Source organism: Lagopus leucura, unplaced genomic scaffold, assembly GCF_019238085.1.
Source record: "Lagopus leucura isolate 7727_CA_CO unplaced genomic scaffold, USGS_WTPT01 Super-Scaffold_100027, whole genome shotgun sequence".
Taxonomy (NCBI): Eukaryota; Metazoa; Chordata; class Aves; order Galliformes; family Phasianidae; genus Lagopus; species Lagopus leucura.
In genome coordinates, this window is record NW_024962278.1 from 6,818,919 (window position 1) to 6,837,284 (window position 18,366).

The window sequence follows — 18,366 nt, forward strand, 5'->3', positions numbered from 1 at the left end:
CACTCCTCCCCTCTCCAGTTTCACCATCTCCTCCTTCCACCCACAGGGCCTCTCAGTACTACACAGGGGTCCAACTCCATGATGGACACTGCTGCCAACCCCTATGGGGCTCCCTAACATGCCAAGTCCTCTCCATGCCCCATCCCTGCCTCCTGGTGTGCTTCCAAAGAGGGAATGGCATTGAGGACGTGAAGGCTGAAATTCCTTGTTGTCCCTGCAGGTGTCCCATGGAGGGATGGGGTGATGGGGGGAGCTGCAGGCACCTATCTGCTCATTCATTGAGTGATACCCACCACTGCAGTCACCCCCACATTCGTGTCTCTCCTCCCCTCACACCTTGTCTCCCCTCATTTTGTTCCTCCATCAGGGTTTATCCAGAGAACGACCTCTTTCCTACAGAGAGGTAGTAACTGCCGCACGCTCCCTGGGCCTTGCTCTCGCTTTGCCTTTTGCTGCAGGACACTTGCTATGTGTGGTGGGCAAGCCCCTTGCATCAGCTGTCACATCCCTGTAGCTTTCTGTTGTGGCTGGTGGACTCAGGGTGGCAGTGGTGAGGAGGTGTGGCAGGCACAGTGCCATGTCACAGCCTCAGGAGAAGGACAGGGCTTTGTTTTCAGCCAGGTATGTGCAACTACAGAGTTACAGTGCCCTCAGGCCTAAGGAGTGTTTGAGCTGAGAGGTGACCACCATGGGGCTGTAAGTCTCCTGGTACAGCAACACTTTATACTTCAGGGTTGCACCAGGTTGGGACCCTTTGGGTGGCTGGGTGAATCTGGGATGCTCTGCTCCTCAGGACAGGGGCGCATCTCTGAAGGCCCCTTGGTTTTAGTGGTTATCTGAGGGCATCTTACAGCTGCAGGAGTTACTATGTGGCACCAGAACCTTTGGAAAAAGAGATCTGAGCCATGGCTGAATGGAGATGCTGCTGAAATAGCTGTGGGAAGATTTTTGGGTTCGATAGTTGACGCTGCCTTAAGCTGTATAAGCAAACTTCACTTGCAGATGGGTGGGTTCCTCTCTCAGGCAAGAGAAAAAGAACAGGGAAGACTTGAGACTGAATACTGTCCTTCTTTTCTGTTGGATCCCTCCCTTGAGAACTGCTGCCGTCCCAACTTCTTGCTGAGACAACTTGTAGGATGCATATGACAAACAGATGTTGTCTGCTCCAGTGGTGGCTCCTGGTTTTGCTTTGTTCTTCTGGGCCAGTCATAGCCAGATGATCTGACTGGCTAATGGGGCTGCCAGCCTGGTTAAAACCTTCAGACAACATCTTCTCAAACTCTGACAGCTGCAAGGTATGTCTGGCAAAGCTGGGCCTTGCGAGGGCTGCTTTAGAGCTCTCACAAGCTCTTTTGCAAGCACAGGCTGCAGTTTTCACACTAGCTTTCTCCTGCTGTGTTGGTGTGTCTTACATGGCTTTGTCAGAGGAGATGTGCTGAAGGTTTTTCTTTAAGCTGAGTTATTCCTTTCACTGCAAGCCCATGTGGAGGCAGAGAGGGGCATCTGGCTGTGGGTGGGATGAAAACAGGCTGTGCTTTTTTTTTTTTTTTTTTTTTCCATCTTCTCTCTTTTGATAGAGTGGAGGTAAAATACAGACATAGAATCCCTTGTCTTGGAAATGTCTCTGGTGTGATGGCTCAGTGGAAATGTCTGTTGGGTAAGGGAGGGATGTTATGTTTCCCTGTGAGAGCAGTGTGTGTTTAGATCACTTCCATTAAGCAGGAGAAAAGAAGACCTGTCTAGGACTGAGGGGAAGGAAAAAATTAAATTCTGCTCTCAAAGAAACGAGTTATTTTTTTTAAGGACACTGGCTGTTGGAGAAGCAGTTTTTCTACTCTTAGTGTATGGAGCTTTGTTCTGCCATCTCATTTCCAATAAGCCCATAGCAAAGTGGGCTTATGCACAGCTCTCCCTCTTGCCCTGTAGGCATGGCAGGTTGACAAGTGACACTGTGATGCTGCTGAGGGCAAAGAGAAAATGCTCTTTGGGATGCTGTTTGCTTAGCACCACTGAGAGAGAGGGAATGGAGAGTTTAGGTAATTCCCAAGCTAGATTCCTGTCCTGACAGCACTCTGACCATGGCACTGGCGTGTGATTCGGTTGTGGCGTATGTGCAGTAACCATCAGGGAAAGGTGTTTATGTGCAGTAACACTGCCACAAGCTGATGCTTTGTACCAGATGTGTTCAGAGTCTCCTCTCACTGTTCCATGTTTTCTGGCAGAAGAAACGGAATTTGGTTCTATTACTGTCACCTGGAATCCTCTCCTGCCTTGAGAAAGCCCCTGATGGTTCATCGGTTGCTCAAACTAGGCCTGCTTTGAGATGGCAAATAAGGACACAAAAAAAGGGCTCTTTTAATATAATCTCCTTGTGGAAGGGGCATCTAATAGATGCTAACAAGCAAAAATAATTGAAATTCCTTATTTCTGCAGCTCTGCCAAAGTGGGGTTCAGTTGCTCTTCTTGGAAGATCAGTGCTTCAGATCACCTGGCAGGTTTTACATGGTCTGTAGCCAAGCACTGGGTTGCAGTGAGTTGAAGTGCTGCCCATAGCCTTCCATGGGACCAGGAGACTCAAGGGATGTGAGTGGTTATGAGAAGGCTCAGAGACAGGGACTCACCTGATGTTAGTTGGTGAGCATTATTTCCTGCTTATTCCCCACAGTCTGGAGCTTTAAAGACCAATTTGGCCACTGATTTAGGTATGCCTGATAGTAATCAGTCCCCAGACTCATTCAAACATTTCTTTTCACTCCTTTCTGAATGCTGCAGAAGCACAGATGGAGATTCATGGGTTCATTGTGGCACAGTGCATGGAAGTCTGAGACTGTCTCAGCAGTTTTTATTTGGGTGGAGCTGCCTTAGAAGAGCTCCCATATCCCTGTCAGCCTTATTTCACATGCCTTCTTGTGTGGCCGCATCCCTTTTGCTGTGCTGTGCTGTGCTCCCACAATGGCTTTTGGTCTGAAATTTGTTTTATCTGGGACAATAAGCACAGCTCTCATATCCTACAGCAGCCATAGGAGGACCATTCCAAAACTCCAGAGTTTCTGGCACTATTTTAGATACTTACGTTTATCCCATTGCTATTTTAAGGGACTAAGTCTGCCCATAAATAGGATGCTTTATTGTTGACTGTATTTTTGTGGTTGAGGATGATTATGCCAGGTGAAAGCACTCCTCAAATTAACTCCTACTTCTTCCTCCAAGGTTGGTTTACCAGTTCTGTTGCTGGTTTAATAGGTACATTGGAGGATCCAGAATTGCCTGCTAAAACTACAAATAGCCTCGGAGCATTGTTTGTAATTACAGCTGGGGAGGCAGAAAGGAGAGTATTTCTCTCTTCCTGTAGCTGTTATTCTGCTCTCAGGGGCTGAGTAAATCCTCTGATCACTATAAGCACAAACCTTTAATTGAGTTAGTAAAACAGTCTCCAAATTCCTGGCTTCCTCCACTCTCTTCAGGGGCCTATTTTTGTTTGGTGCCCCACCTCTGGGTTATGGCATGGAGGAAGCTTTCATTAGTGGTAACAGATCCTTTGTACTTGGTCAGCTCACCTGCAGCTCTGCAGAGAGCTGTTTATAGCAGAAGAGCGTGGACAGTTTGCCTCTTCTTCCTTTAATGAGTGTTCTGAAAAAAGACATTGTTCATTTAAATGTTGGTTGTGGTCATTCTTACTCAGAACCGGTTTGAGAGGTGGTGACCTGAGGGAGCAGAGGGTTCCAGTGCTGCTGTTAGATCCTGTCCATCTCTATTTATCCCTCTTGCTCTGCTCATTGCAGGATTGTGCCCTGCAATACGTTCCACGATAGGAAAGATCTCTGAGCTCTTATGTAATGGGGAAGCCATTGAGTCCTCTTGTAGTGCAGTAACGTGGAAATGTCTTCCTGATTTGTTTCGCCTTTATATCCTAAGGGAACGCCACTCTTTGTATCACTGCTTTCTGGCACCCTCCTGAGCTCGGGAGGTCATTGTCTGATGCATCTGCCATGCCCTGGCAGCCAGAGAGCAGCGGTGATTTCCACAGCTGGAGGCCCCTACAGCCCCAGTAAGGGTGACTTAACAGCTACGCTCAGGTGTGTGAGTCTTTCATGTCACTTGTGCTATAATAATTAATACTGTTCTATTTCCAAAGCACTTGGCAAATATTAATTAATTTTTACTGCATCTGGGAGAATTGGGTAATAGAACAGTATCCTCAACTGGCAGGCTGTGAAGCTGCCAGGCAAAGTGTTGCGCTGGAGGCTTGGGACAGCAGGGAGAAGAGTACAGGCACTTCTGACACCTTTTTGCTCCTCAGAGGCTTTTGCAGGCAGACAGGCAAGTGCTGCCTGTGCTGAGTAACCAAGTGACTTGGTGCAAGGCTGAGCCCAGGGGAATGCCCTCAGTGGTGGGACTGAGGGGTCTGAATTCAGTGCTGAGCATCTGCAGAGCCCTTGGTTGCTTTGTGATCTCCCTGCACGTGGTGTCACAGCAAACGTCTGTGTGCTTGTGGGAGTGAGGGAGTTTTGCTGCATGCAGAGAGATGAACTTAAGGGCACGTTTCTAAAGCAGAGATCGATTTGACTTGAAAGCTCTGTTCTTCCTTGGTAAGTGGTGCCAAGAAAATGGGATGGATCCATATCCAGAGCACTCTCCTAAATAAAAATGTGCTTGGAAGGTATAAATGATGATGGCCTTCTTGTGCCCAGCAGGTGCCTCCTGGTCCACTGGTGCAGTGCTGGCTGGCCCCTCACCTTAGCCTGCAGTGCCACCTTCAGCCTGGCCAGCTCGGCACAGCCAGCCAGGACTCCCTGGCTGCTTCCACCCCTGTCAGATGTCAGGCCCCTTGCTGGCGCAGGGCACACTCTGCTTTCTGTGTATCCTGTCTGTCTGGTCCTACTGGGGCATTTCTTCTCAGTGGACATGAAATTGGGATCTTCTGCAGGAGTTGAGCAGCATTAGTAGAACAAAGAGCCAAGACAGCGAACTGCTGGCAATCTGTGAGAAGGGCAGCGATGGGGCTGCTGTTGTACCCTGCAGATGCCCTTCTGCCTGGGTGTGCAGGTGTTCAGCCAGGAGCAGCAAAACTCTGTGCAGGCTGTGTGTGCTGGGCTGGGTCAGAGCAGGTTCGTGTGCTGGTCTCGTGGTGGTGGTGGTGGGTTCACTTGGATGGCTCTGAGCAGGAGGTGGGAGCAAGTGCAGGGCCTCACGTGGCTGTACCTGTCTCACCTGGCTGCTGGTTTGGTCCCTCTCCTCCTCACTCTGCCCAAGCCTCTGGCTCACGTCTCTCACGCTGGGGTGCCCAGGGTGTCCCGGAGCTGCTTGGGAGCAGTGCTCTCAGGAACTGCTGCTGACCTCGGCACGCGGCTGGGTTCTTGTCCCCCTGTGCAGGAGCTGACTCTGCCTCGGTCGATCCCTTGGTGCTGGAGCAGTATGTCGTGGTGGCCAACTACCAGAAGCAGGAGAGCTCCGAGATCAGCTTATGCGTGGGCCAGTTGGTGGATATCATTGAGAAGAACGAATCAGGTACAGAGAGCCAGGCTTGGCGGAAAGCTGCAGGTCTGCTCTGCACCTCAGAGCAGGGACAGGAATAGCAATCCTGTACTGTTGGTGTCTTTAATAGGAAGGGAAGCAAAACAGCCCCAGGGCACCTCAAAGGGGATGTCCTTGGATGGTCAGCTTAAGTAGAATGTGAAGGAAGCTTCAGTCTGCAGGATTTCTGCATGAGTGTGGACAGGACTTAAGGATTCTCTCTGAAGAAAGGGTCTGATTACCTGCTGTGCTGAGCGCTAGGTGCCATCCATCTTCTACACTCTCACTTTATGCTTCTTTGTGCTGAGAAATGTGGCTGATGGGTCCTGTGGCCAAAAGGCAGTCCCAGGGCTGGCGGGCTGGTTTTGCAGATATGTGGACACTGGCTGTGGAAGACCCACTGTGCAGCTTCAGTTCCTGCCCCTCCAAAAGAAAGCTGTGCAGTGCTCAGCCACTCAGCCCTGTGCTTGCTACAGCTTCAGCAGGCTCTTACCCTCTGCAGAGGGAAGGTGTTATGTTATGGGTCCACCTTGTGGAGTTCATTGAAAAGGGGAATTTATTCCCTGAAGTAAATACAAGTTGCTGAGGGAGTTTAAAGGTAAATTATGAAAATAGATTTTAAAATTCCTGAAACCTCATCCCGAGAGAATTAATTGAACCAGCAGCTTTTTGAGAATGAGAAAAATAAAAGCAACCCTAAAGCAACTGAAACCTATTAGCACAGCCAATTGAACAGGTATGGCAAATCATTTATTTATGAAATGTCAGCTCTGATTTTCCTTTCCATGCAGGTAGCTGCTGCTTCCCTCCCTGACAATCTAGTTGTCTTTCTAAATGGCTCGCTGGTGGTATTCTGAGAATAATGCTTGGTTGTAATTTTTTCCCTCTGAAGACACAAACAGCTTATGCTTTTCATAACTGAGGAGCATGAATTTATTTTGATCGGACACGCAGGGTGGCCCAGGATTGCTATGGCCTCTGTGGAGCTGGCCAGGTTTCCACTGGGAGAGCTCATGTTTGAATCCTGCATTTGCTCTTAGCTTTTAAAATTTGCTGTTTCCACAAATGTAAAGAAGGCGAGAGCACAGCAGGAGTCAGTTATCGATTTGCAGACAGTGTATTCATCTCTGCTAATTAGACTAGGCTTGCTGACCCATGCTGAGGGAAAGTGAACCATGAAGGGAAAAAAAAAAAAAAAAGGAAAGCAAATGAGGTGGCTGGAGTCATTCAGCTCTCAGAGTCTGTCCTGGTTTTTGTGGCTGTGGGGAGGAAACCATACAGGTAGATATCGTAACGCTGCAACTCTCCCTTGCTGCTCCCTTTCAGGTAGCACATGGCTCTTTTGCTTTGGAGTGATCTCAGCCTCTCGTGTGGTAGCACAAGGGGGCAGAGCCCCCCAGACTCAAGGTTGGTAGGAAGGGAAGTGGCTTTAGGTTGATGTCCTTGGCTGAGCCAGCTGCTCTTTTCTTCCTAGGCTGGTGGTTTGTGAGCACATCAGAGGAGCAAGGCTGGGTGCCAGCGACCTGCCTGGAGGCCCAGGATGGTGTCCAGGATGAGCTCTCAATGCAGCCTGATGAAGGTAAGATGTGGCTAGAGACAACAGTCCCAGCTTCTGTCCAATATGCCGAGTGGCTTGCAGGACTGTGTAGTTCTGTCTGGCCTAGTGAGGAGAAGAGCCCTGGGAAGGACAAAGCCACAAGTGCTGCAGTTACATGTGCCCTTAACAGTCCTACCTATGCAGTGCTGTACCAGGAGTGAGGCTGGTGGATGTTGGCAGTATAACTGCTGCCTTTTCTGTTCCCCCAGAGGAGCTGAAGGTGCCTCCTGCGGGGAAGACCCAGTCCTGGCATCACATCTCCTTTACTCCCAGGGAGCACTGGAGGAGCAACCAAGCTCCTAGGGCAATTCCTGTGTCTTCTAATCTCATGCAGAAAGCAAGAGTATGCATGAGCTCATGTTGTGAGAATAGCGAAGTTGCAGCTTTTCTGTACAATCAAACTGTATACAGTAAATCCAAAACACCTCTGGAGAACACATCCTTCCTTCTGATCGCTGTATGCTCAGAGCAGTGCTGTAGTTTGCTCAGCCCGTTGCCTAGGGAGGTAGAGGTGGGAGGGGGGTCCAAAATGGGGAGGGCCCTTGGTGGGTTCCCAGTGGGTACAGTCTCTGCCTCTCTCTGGTGTCAGCCCTGTCTGCTCTTAGACCTGAAGTGCTGCCTCCTTACGTCCTCTCTTATCCTCCTGCTTCCCCGACATGCTCTCCCCAGTCCCATGGAGATACTGGTCTCTACCCAGGCATGTTGGCCGCCGTCGGACTCTTGGGGACTTGTACACAAGTGGATGGGGTCAAGGTGGACTTTGTAGAGATGTGTTTGACTGCCTTTGTTTTGTGCTTGGTGCTTTGTTGTGTGCATGTTTGATTGCTTTGCATGTGATGAACTTTGCTTGTGTCATTGCTTGGTACATGCTGTATGTGCTCTTCAACCTTCTGTCAGGCCCATTCATGTCCACTTCTCTTTCCTCTGCCAGCTATTCCCTCTAACATTTTTAGACTTGTTTTGGGTATGCAGGCTGGAGTTTCTACTTTCTCCCAACACATTTATGCAGATTTCTTGCAACTGCTGCCTTAGGCCCTGCATGAGCCCTTTCATTTGCACAAAGTGGGTGGGGAATGAAGTCTTCCTACAGCTTTGCTCTTCTGAGAGGACAAAGACATGAAGTCTGTGTAGCGGGGATATAAGAATGTCCAGAGGTATGGGTTTTGGAGATGGTGTAAAGGGCATTTTGTGAAAAGTCTATTGTAGCACTGCTTAAGCACGGAATTGCAAGCTTTCCTGGATTTAATCCAGAAATTATAGGACCAAATGAGGGAGAAGAGTAGACGGATAAACCATTTTGTCTGACAAGCTGCCCACGTGGCTGTTAGGATATTTACCCTTCCCCTTGAAGGGCAGAGCATCAGTGTCCCTGCTCACTGTTGTTTCATCCAGCAGACAGTCCAGGCCTATTATGTGGTTTTGAGTAATCTCTCGAGGAACATGACTGTTGAATAGGGAAATTCATGTAGACTTGCTGTCATAGAGCAGCTGGAGAGCAGCCGTGTCTGAGAGCACAACTGTGTTGGGGTTGCTTCCTCAGGTCTCTGGAATTCCTTTCCCTGTATAGCAGAGTTTTTTTCAGAGAAATCTGAACTGAAATGGATGGATACAAGGGCAGATAAAGGGAGAGCTATTGTATAAATCAAGATAAAAGGAGCTTCGTGTTGATAGTCCATGCTGAGGAGAGTGTTAATTGCTTTGTTTCCAAACATGGTGGCTAGTACTGGAAGAACTGTATTTGTAAAAGGGTGAAGGGCCAGCCATCCAGTTTGGATGTCTTTTCTAGCCCCTGGAGGGGTATGTTTTCAGGAACAGTAGGTATTTGAGAGAGTGAAGGCAAAAAGCAACTGGAAGGGAAAGCTTGAGCAATGTATGAAAGGAAAAGAAGGGGCGTTCTGTGCCTCCTCAGGCTGTCAGCGGGGAAAGTCACAAAGCTTGTGTTTCAAAATGCATCCATGTTTCTTTTGACACTGACATTCTCTTCCAAATGGTTGTGTATCTTTATGTGTTTGCACCTTTGTTACAAGGATTACTGTTCATAGAAAGCACGTAACCACTGTTCAATAGAGTTCAGCTTTCTGTAGAATTTATCTGTGAAACTGCATTTTCTTTCCAACAGAGGAGAAGTACACAGTTATTTACCCATATACTGCCAGAGACCAGGATGAAATGAACCTGGACAAAGGAGCAGTGGTGGTGGTGATCCAGAAGAACCTGGAGGGCTGGTGGAAAATCAGGTGCTGTCCCTGCCTCTTGCACTTCACTGACAATGCAGGCTATGCAAAGCAGAGACCCATGGTACCACCCAAGGGCAAGTGTAGGGCATCAGAGAGGGCAGAGGAGCAGAACTCGTTTCTCTCCATCCCTACATATCAAAGTTAACTGAGATTCAGGGCTTCAGCCAAGCGTAGTTGTGGTTAAACATCTTTAAAATCCCCTAGTGCCCTGTGCTGAGGAGGTGGACTGCATCACAGCATCACATGCCCCAGCAGCTCGAAAGGAAGCGGTAGAAGGGCATTAATGTTACATCATGTCTTACTGACAGGAAAAGCAGCGAGTGTCCTGGAACCAGGCTGGATCCTCTGGCTGTGTTAGGAGGTTTCTGTGGAGAAGAGCCATCCTCTGGGCCAGGTCTCTGTGTACAGGGTGTGCTGAGGCCAAACACTCCCAGTCATCCTAAGCTGATACTTGTTTTCTCCTGGAAGCTCATTTTCACTTCTCTGTGATCTCACAAACAGCTGGACTTGAACAGGGTGGGAACATGTGCCACCATTTTCTTAACCTTATGCTGAACCTGTGGTATTGGCAGCAGCAAAGGCCCAGAAAAATGTCCATTGACTTTTTGAGCACAGGAGAGCTGCCATGAGAGCTCTAAAGGCAATTACAAGCTCAGGAGCCTGTGCCATCTGAGCACAGTGCCTGTAGCTCAGCCAACAGGAGAGCCTCTGATGCTGGCGCAAGACCCTTGAGCATAGCAGGAAAGCTCCGAGGATGTGGTTTTTCAATCAGGTCATGGACTGGTTTTTCTCCTAAAAAGTGCAGATGTAGAGCAGGGAATGGATCCAGGCTGTGCTCCATCCAGATAACAGGTACATCAGTCCTAGCAGCAGAACCCTCTGGTTTTCCCCTTTGTTTCCCCCACCAGTGCATTTCATTCCTGAACTGGTTCCATTGCTGAGATGAACTCAGGCTTCATGCTGCTCTCAGCCCTCTGGCTGCAGTCAGTTATTGCTGCGGCTCTCCAGGTGCCCAGAGGATGCAGAGCCTGATTCTGAGCAAGTTCATTTTGCCCAGGTCATTGCTTGTGCCACGCTGACTCTGGGATATGTGGTGACCCTGTGTTGCTGCAGTGCAGTGGGTTGCTCCGTTTGCAGACTTGTGGTGGCACTGTGACTCCATGCAGTGACACTGCCATTGTCACCACAGGTACCAGGGCCAAGAAGGCTGGGCTCCTGCCTCCTATCTCAAGAAGGGGAATGGAGAGATGTTCTCACAGAAGCTGGGGTCTGGCTCCTCTACTCATTCCTGTGCCTTGGATCTGGATGGCATCTCCCGGCAGCAGGTTGTCACCAGCCGAGAGAAGGATGGGCTTGCTGGCCAGAGGGATGGGAGGTTTGACAACCGTCCCCTGCCCAACGCTGACATCCGCCGCAGTAAGTGATGGGTTGGGAGGACGCTGGTGGTGGCTGGGTGTCAGTGCAGCCTTTCCTGCATGCTTCCAGGCAGCACAGCACAAAAAGGGGGCAGAAAGCTCTGCAGGTAAGTCTCGAGGTGGCACCGCCTTTCTGTTGCGTTTTTCACTCCCCTTCTGGAAAATCTTATGGAACCAAAAACTAGACCCTCAACAACATCTGAAATCCTTCCTCCACAGAGTCACCGAAGATGAGGCAGAGACCCCCTCCTCGCAGAGATCTCACTATAGTAAGTGTATTCTGAGCCCTCCCAGAGGCTTGGAGACCCAAAGAGGGGGGAGGTATCAGATATGATGCCTGATTGTTGATTATTATTATTATTATTATTATTATTTTTTTTTTTTAAGCATCTGCTTACTGTTAAAGTCATCACTGGGGAGGGAATACTGGGATAGGCAGTCCCTGCTTGGGACCAGTGCAGCTATCCCTACATCCCACTTGCCAGCTGACATAGAGCAGTAATGGGAAAGGGAACTGGAGAGAAATGTGAAAAGGGGACATTGGTCACTGGCTACTCTTTGCTTGGGATGGACTCTGCTCTTAGTGGGGGCTGTCTTTCTTCTGTCTTAAGTCCTAAATTGTATTTAGGTAAAACTTTGGTCGGTCTGTCCTGCAAGGCTAGTTTGCCAGTGCAATGTAGCAAACTGTCTCTCTCCTTCTGGACAGAGTAATTCTGCTGTCAGTAACAGCTATGGGCAGTTTTCTGATCATCCTGAAAGCATTTTGCTGCTTTGTGTTGATGAGGATGCTGCATGGGCTGAGCTGATCTCCTTGGTGTGCTTGGGCTACCTGGTTGTTCTGCAGGCTGTTGGTCTGTGCACGCATTATGTTGCACCTTCTGTAGAAACATGCTGATGGGTTTTCTTTATTTTCATAGCCACGTGGTTTGAACCTGCCTAAACCTCCTGTCCCTCCTCAAGTGGAAGAGGAATATTACACCATTGCTGACTTCCAGACCACCATCCCTGATGGCATCAGCTTCCAGGCAGGAATGAAAGTAGAGGTGAGTCTGTCCCTGTGCTCTTTGCATCTTCACTTCCTAATTTCCATTGCTCTGGGACCTCTTTCAGGCAGGAGCTCCCTTTCCAGGCAGGAAATGCCACAGTGTTCTGGGTGTTTGTGATCACCTCTGGACATAACATCACAGACTGTCCTCCAGCAGGAGAGAAGCCTGTAAGAGCTTGTGAGACTTTACAGTCCCTGGTGTTCTTGTGGCCTTCTGTCCCCTGAGTATGGTGTTATCTGAGCTCATGGGAAGTAAGACTACATGACAAATAGAGTTATAGGTGACATTCTTTTTCTTACTTAGGCCAAATATAATACTATAAGCCCAGAACTGTTTACTTGGCACAGCTGGTTTTGCTCACAGAATCCCTGTTGTAGATGTGATTTTTGTTTTTTTTGGACTGTATACACTGTGCCTTCCTATGGGGATTTTTCTTGTATGGCTGCCCCACTTTGCTCATCCCATGTCCCGGTCCCACTTCAGCAGTGCACTGAAACCAGGCAGCTGCTGATCAGCGCAGTGACATGGGGTTGATCATTCCAACAGTGCCGCACAGTGGCCACTGCCTGCACCCAGCATCCCAGCTGTGTCTGCTGCAGCATCTTTGGCGTGGCTATTTCGTTCCTCAGTCATGCACGTCCCTTAGCAGGATTCCCTCCTTTTTGGATGCCAGTCTTGTGCTTTTCATGCTGAGCTGAACATGCAGTTGGAAAAATGTTGTTTTCTGGATTTTCACATGGTTATATTGTATTTAGATATCAAGTTAGGGAGGCAGAAGCCTCAAATTCATGTGTCACTATGATGTTATTTCAGAGATACCAAGCATCCCCTTTTTTGCAGAGTGCATGAGTGCACGACTGAGGTCTCCTTTCCTCCTGCAGGTTATCGAGAAGAACCTGAGTGGCTGGTGGTACATTCAGATTGAGGAGAAGGAAGGCTGGGCCCCTGCTACGTTTATTGATAAATACAAGAAAACCACCAACGCGTCCAGGCCGAACTTCCTGGCTCCGCTGCCCAGTGAGATGGCCCAGCTCCGGCTGGGGGATGCTGCAGCAGAAAGCAGTGCCACAGAGGAAGCAACTGGACCATGCAGGCCTCTGCCGGAGGCTCCTCCAAATGGCATGGACTGTGGTACGAAGTGGGCCAAGGACTGCAAGGGGAAGGAGGCTACTGAGAGCGGGGACCTGGCCTTCACTTGTGGCTATGAGGAGATCTCAGACCGGGATGTGGAAGAGAAGCCCAGCCTGCCACCCAGGAAGGAGTCCATCATTAAGTCAGAAGGCGAGTTGCTGGAGAGGCAGAGGCCTCCCCCCAAACCTCCAGGCATGATTTTGCCAATGATCCCCCCGAAGCAGTCAGCAGCCCCAAAAGACAGCAAGAAGCCTGAGCTGAAACCTGAGAAGAGCAAACTCTTCCAGCTGAAGAATGAAATGGGGCTGGAATGCGGACACAAGGTGTCAGCCAAGGAGGTGAAAAAGCCAAACCTCCGGCCCATTGTCAAGCCAACCAAGCCAAAAGCTGAGCCTGCAGAGGACAAGCCTGAGCCGATCACTCAGAACCCCTTCTTGAAGTCAAGACCTCAGATCAAGCCCAAACCCCCCACAGCCCCTCGGACTGACCCTCCTCCAGCTGATGACAAACTGGACATTTGCAGCCTGCGGAGCAAGCTGAGACCTGCCAAGTGCCCAGAGAAGCCCCCTGAGCAGGACACCACCGCCAGCGAAAGCTCCTGCAGTAACCCTGCAGTTGCCCCAGAGGCTTCTGGAAGGTTTCAGGAGCGACCAAGCATAGAGAGCAAAGCCCTTCCCAAATGCCCCCCAGGCCCAGCTGTTGCCCTGGCTGCCCGAGAGCCCGCACCGCAGCGCCCGGTTGTGCCGCCCCGCCGGCCTCCGCCACCCAAGAAAACGACGTCTCCTGTTGCTGGCCCTGCGCCTGAAGCCAGGGCATCCCCACTGCCAGGGAGGCCCATGCTGGTTCCCCCCAAAGCCAGGCCCTTCCTGTCTGCTGCCATCCAAGACGAAGCCAAAGCGAAAAGCAGCATAGGCCCAAAGGTAATATCCAAAGTGGTGGAGAGAGGGGAAGGAAGGGAGAGGACGTCAGCCCCCTTCTCCAACCCAGATGTCTCCAAGGAAGCTCTCTACGTGGCAGTGGCGGATTTTGAGGGTGACGAGGAGACCAACAGCTTTAGAGAAGGGACTTTGTTTGAAGTGCGTGAGAAGAACAGCAGCGGCTGGTGGTTCTGCAAGGTCCTGACTGGGGGGCCCTGCTGGGAGGGCTGGATCCCTTCCAACTACCTGCGGAAGAAGCCATAGCCTGTCCTGTTTACACGGTTGGAGGTTCCCTGTTCTCCCACCTATTTAATTAGAGTCTTAATTTATAGTTTTCCGTAAGGCTGGCTTTAAAAAATAATAATTGAAATCCCATACATTCCAGCTGATGCCCCTCTCCTGCCCCGAGCTCCTGCTCTCTCTTGGCCTGGCATAGCAGCCCTACATGTGGGGTACAGTGGCCAGCACAGTTCTCCATGCTGGGGAGAGCCTTGGTAGATGGGTTTTGCCACCTGTACAGGGAATTCAAGAAGCAGCAGCAGCCAGGGAGAGAAACGCAGCTTGGTTTGGTATCAGTGAAGGAAATGTGGCCTCGTGGATGGATTTGCTTTTCAGTGAGGCTCAGGGTCATGATTGAATGTTGTATGTTGTACTGCTTAATCCAAGTGTGTAGCAGTCGTACAAGAGATGTGGCAAATGGGGGGGACTGTTGCTCAGAATGGTCTGTCCTCATGGCCCTGCGTGCATTTGCAGACATGAATACACGCTGGAGGCACTCTGGGCTCTGCCTTGCTTTCCCCTGCACATGCATTGGACAGTCCCATGGTCTCTCCCCATTCCACAATGACAAGTGTTAACTTAAACATCCTCCTGGTGGGAAAAAAAGAAGGAAAAAGAAAAGAAAAAAATGCGCATGAACACATACAGCAAGTCCTCTGCAGACTGTACCTTGCCATGTTACAGCCAAACAACAAGAGGTGTTTTGCTTCGGTAGCTGAAGAATACTATGCAACACACAGAGGACCATGGTGACCCCAGAATCCCTGGAAAGAGGATGCTTTGTTTCCCTTCTGACACAGACTGCACTGCCTGTTGGACTAATAGGGGACCACCTGTTCCCATGACCCACTGAGCTTCCCAGGGCTGGCAGGCAGCAGCCAGGTGGGTCTTCCAGTAGGTGCTGATCTTATCAAGTGCAATCCGGAATGTGGGAGCTCAGCTACTCATCGCATCCAGTTGTGAGGTGTGGCTGGTGCTCAGGTGCTCCCTCCTTTGTCACCCTAGCTTTCTGTTCTCCTGTCCACAAGTGCTTTCAGCTCACCCTGTGTGTTGGTTGGCTCTGGGGGCATCAGGTCAAACAGAGCGGGTTTTATTTCCACACTGACACTGCTGCCTGCTGGGCCTGATCCTGCTGGCAGTGGTGTGTGTCCCAGGGGGAGGATGAAAGTGGTCTGCTTGGCTGCCTCTTCTTTATGCCACTTTCTTCTCTTGCAGATTCAGAGCCACATTTCTTTCTTTAGAAGAGCTTCATGCCCTTTGCTTCAGTGGGTTTGTGGTTGACCAAGCCTATGTGCCCTTGTTATTCTAATTGCAAGGGGAAGTGCTGCAGATGCAGCTCTGCAGCCACATTGTTTGGCTGCTGAAAACAATAAATGTTCTTCTTTTAATTTGAGGTTGGTGGAATTGAAGGCACTCTGCACGCCAGAGCCATGCTACCCCCTCCCCTGTGCACCTTCTGCCTTCCCATATCCTATGCTTTCTGCACTGGAATTGTGGATGTAAAGATACATCTCTGTATATGCAAACTGGGCAGGGTTGCACTGGGAAGGTGATGGTTCATCCCAGCCCCACTGTAGCTATAGGGAAGCCCTCACCATTCCAGCAATGCCAGAAGCCCAAAGGTTCATTTAGGTTGCAGCCTAACCCAGTAACAGATCCCTGTTAGGAGATGTTGGTGTGTTCCCTGGAGAGTTGCACAGTGGGTTGGGGAAGAAATGCTGCCTTTTTTCTGCTCCAGTAAAACTCCTTTGCTGTGGCAATGAGGGGGCCAGGCTGAGATAAGGCAAAGCAGCCCAGCTGAGCCATGTGGGACATAGGTCCCCATCCCCTCTGGCTGCTGGCAGTCACAATGGGGTGAAAGCAGTGTGCCCTTGTCCCAGGGCAGCAGATCCTTGCTCCTTCTGTGCTGAATGTCCTAACCCCTGAAATGGCTCCCCTTTCTCTGCCTTGTCATCGCCCTCACTGATCCCACTGTTCCTCACCAAGAACAATCCTCTTTCTGTTGCTTCTTTCTGTTGCTTCCAGCCTAAATGAGGGCTATTTCTGCTTTCCTCCCAGCCTGGGCCTCAGAACTCGTCCTGCTTCATTTTGCTGACACAAGTACTGTATTGGGCTCGTTGAGCACATGACAGCATCAGTCTTTTGTTTCCAAAGATCTTCCCAGCATCACAGAGGTGTCATCCTCAGTGTGACAGGGGCAGCAGGACCCTTACCCCTTCTTGCCGCTCTTCTGTCTGCAACGGGACAGGAGCCCCAGCAGGAAGGTGCTGATGACACGTTTGGTGCCACACAGGTGTGCCAGCCCTCTGTGCTTCTGTCTGGCGGTACCTTGTGGGTGCTGAGCCCCCAACTGCCTCGTGAGGAGGAGGAGGGTGGCCTGTGGTACTCAGGCACCTCAGCGGGGGGATGGGGGGAGCTGGGGGAGAGGGCTGGAGGCGCCAGCTCAGTCTCACTTGCTCTCAGTGCATCTGCCCAGGTCTCACTGTACGATGTAAGTGTGTATAAAGCTGCATTACTGTGGGCGGGTGGGGGTGGCAGCGGAAGATAGATGTAGCTGTGTAAATGCCGTATCTATACGTTCACCATTAGGGGTTGGGTTTTGTGGGTTGGTTTTTTTGTTGTTGTTGATTTTTTTATTTTTTTTTCATTCAGTGGGGTTTGGAAGTTGTGTTTTTATTATTTTCTTTTTTTTTAATTTCAATTTTTTTTTTCTTTTTTTTTTTTCTTTTTTTAAAGAAATAAAAAGAAACTGCTTGACTGGTTTCAAGCACCCCTGTGACCCCGTCTCTGCCTGGTGTGTGTCTGTGCTGTTCCTGGGCCCCAGCTCTGCATAGGGACTGCTCTGGGCACTGCGCACGATGTCCTGTAGGTGTAAGGACAGGGCAAGGGTTGTGACATCCAGGAGCCTGAGCACAGGCTTTTGTTTCACCATCCTCACACCCGAATGCTCTGGGGGCAGTGTGTGTATGTGGCCGTATGAATGGTAAGGAAAATGCCTTCTGGCATTGTGCACATGCTGTGCTTGGTCAAGGGGCCTTGGGGCAGGCTGTCACTGCAGGATGAGGCAAGTACAGAGGATAGGAAAAGGCAGGGGCCCTGGATGCCCTCCCCAGGAATCACACAGGTGTGGTGCAAGCTCTGAAACTTGCAGCAAGAGCCTGCTGGCATCTCACAGGCATCAGCCCCCCTCCGCAGATAAGACTGGGCAGCACAGGCTGTGAAGAAGCATTCAGGCACCCATAGCCATCATCAGCTTCCTTCACCTCCTGCAACTCATAGAAGTTGGAATGCAGACAGTTCAGTGTGGCTATGCCCTTGCCAGCACACAGTTATGAATGAATTCACCCACTCTGCTGCAAACCACATCAGAGGCTGCTGGCCTGCTGTCTGCCTGCAGCTGCCACAGGATACGAACAGCTACAGTGCATGCTCCTGTGCCTCTCTGTTAAATACAGAGCAGCTCTGCAAAACGTAAAGAATGGAAAGAAAGAGAAGAAGCCCCAGCAGCCCAGTGTGCAGCCCCATTGGTGTGGCTGCAGCAGGATCTGCCCCTGGGCTTGAGGTGCACTGGGCTGATTACTGCAGTGATCTGCCAACTTCTCTACAGTTTGAAATGCAAGGCAGCCCTCTGTACTTGCCAAAGTTTTATTTGTTTCATAAACGAGTAAAATTATATTAATGTAAAACAGGTAAATGGACAAAAATAAAACACACACGGCACTGATCACAAGGCTACAGAGTATTGACATGTAGAGGTGCAGCTCCCCCCCGTGCGTCCCCCCCACACCCCAGTCCCAATGAGTTGCTTGAGAAGCTCAATGCAGAGGTCCAACATCTGTGTCAGCTTCAGCATGTTGTGCAGATCACAGGACTGAATCATAAAGGAAGCAAGAGTAACTGCCTCTAAAGGGGAAAGGAAAGGGGTTCCCCTCACTCTGCTGTTTTTTCCCCTCTCTTCCTCTTTCTAAGAAAGAAAATGAAATCAATAGGAGCAGGGGGAAAAAAATATCAATGGAAATTAACACTATTTTGCTACTATATATATATATATATATGTAACTTCATACACATATATATATATATATAAATACAAAGCAGGCTTCTTGGTGAACACAAAACTCTACAACACTACCATTGATCTGTGTTATGTTCTCCCCGTTTTATTTTAAAAGTTGTTTTTAAAAAGGATAAAAAGTGCACAGACACCCTTATAAGGCACAAACAGATCTT

General features: G+C 49.8%; 1 protein-coding gene across 6 annotated transcripts in view; it reads left to right on the forward strand.

The window, feature by feature from the left end:
- SH3PXD2B (SH3 and PX domains 2B) overlaps nt 1–16,801 on the forward strand; it is a 65,716-nt gene extending 48,915 nt beyond the window's left edge. For 2 of the 6 annotated variants that reach the window (XM_042880609.1, XM_042880613.1), the window contains 9 exons: nt 368–403; nt 5,374–5,508; nt 6,989–7,093; nt 7,781–7,864; nt 9,231–9,348; nt 10,538–10,764; nt 10,983–11,032; nt 11,681–11,806; nt 12,691–16,801. In XM_042880609.1, coding sequence (XP_042736543.1) covers nt 368–403; nt 5,374–5,508; nt 6,989–7,093; nt 7,781–7,864; nt 9,231–9,348; nt 10,538–10,764; nt 10,983–11,032; nt 11,681–11,806; nt 12,691–14,121 — 2,312 coding nt within the window. In that variant the 3' untranslated portion in view covers nt 14,122–16,801. The remainder of the gene's footprint in view (nt 1–367; nt 404–5,373; nt 5,509–6,988; nt 7,094–7,780; nt 7,865–9,230; nt 9,349–10,537; nt 10,765–10,982; nt 11,033–11,680; nt 11,807–12,690) is intronic. The other 4 variants (XM_042880611.1, XM_042880610.1, XM_042880612.1 and 1 more) reach the window with 4 other exon arrangements.
- The last annotated feature ends 1,565 nt before the right edge of the window (nt 16,802–18,366 follow it).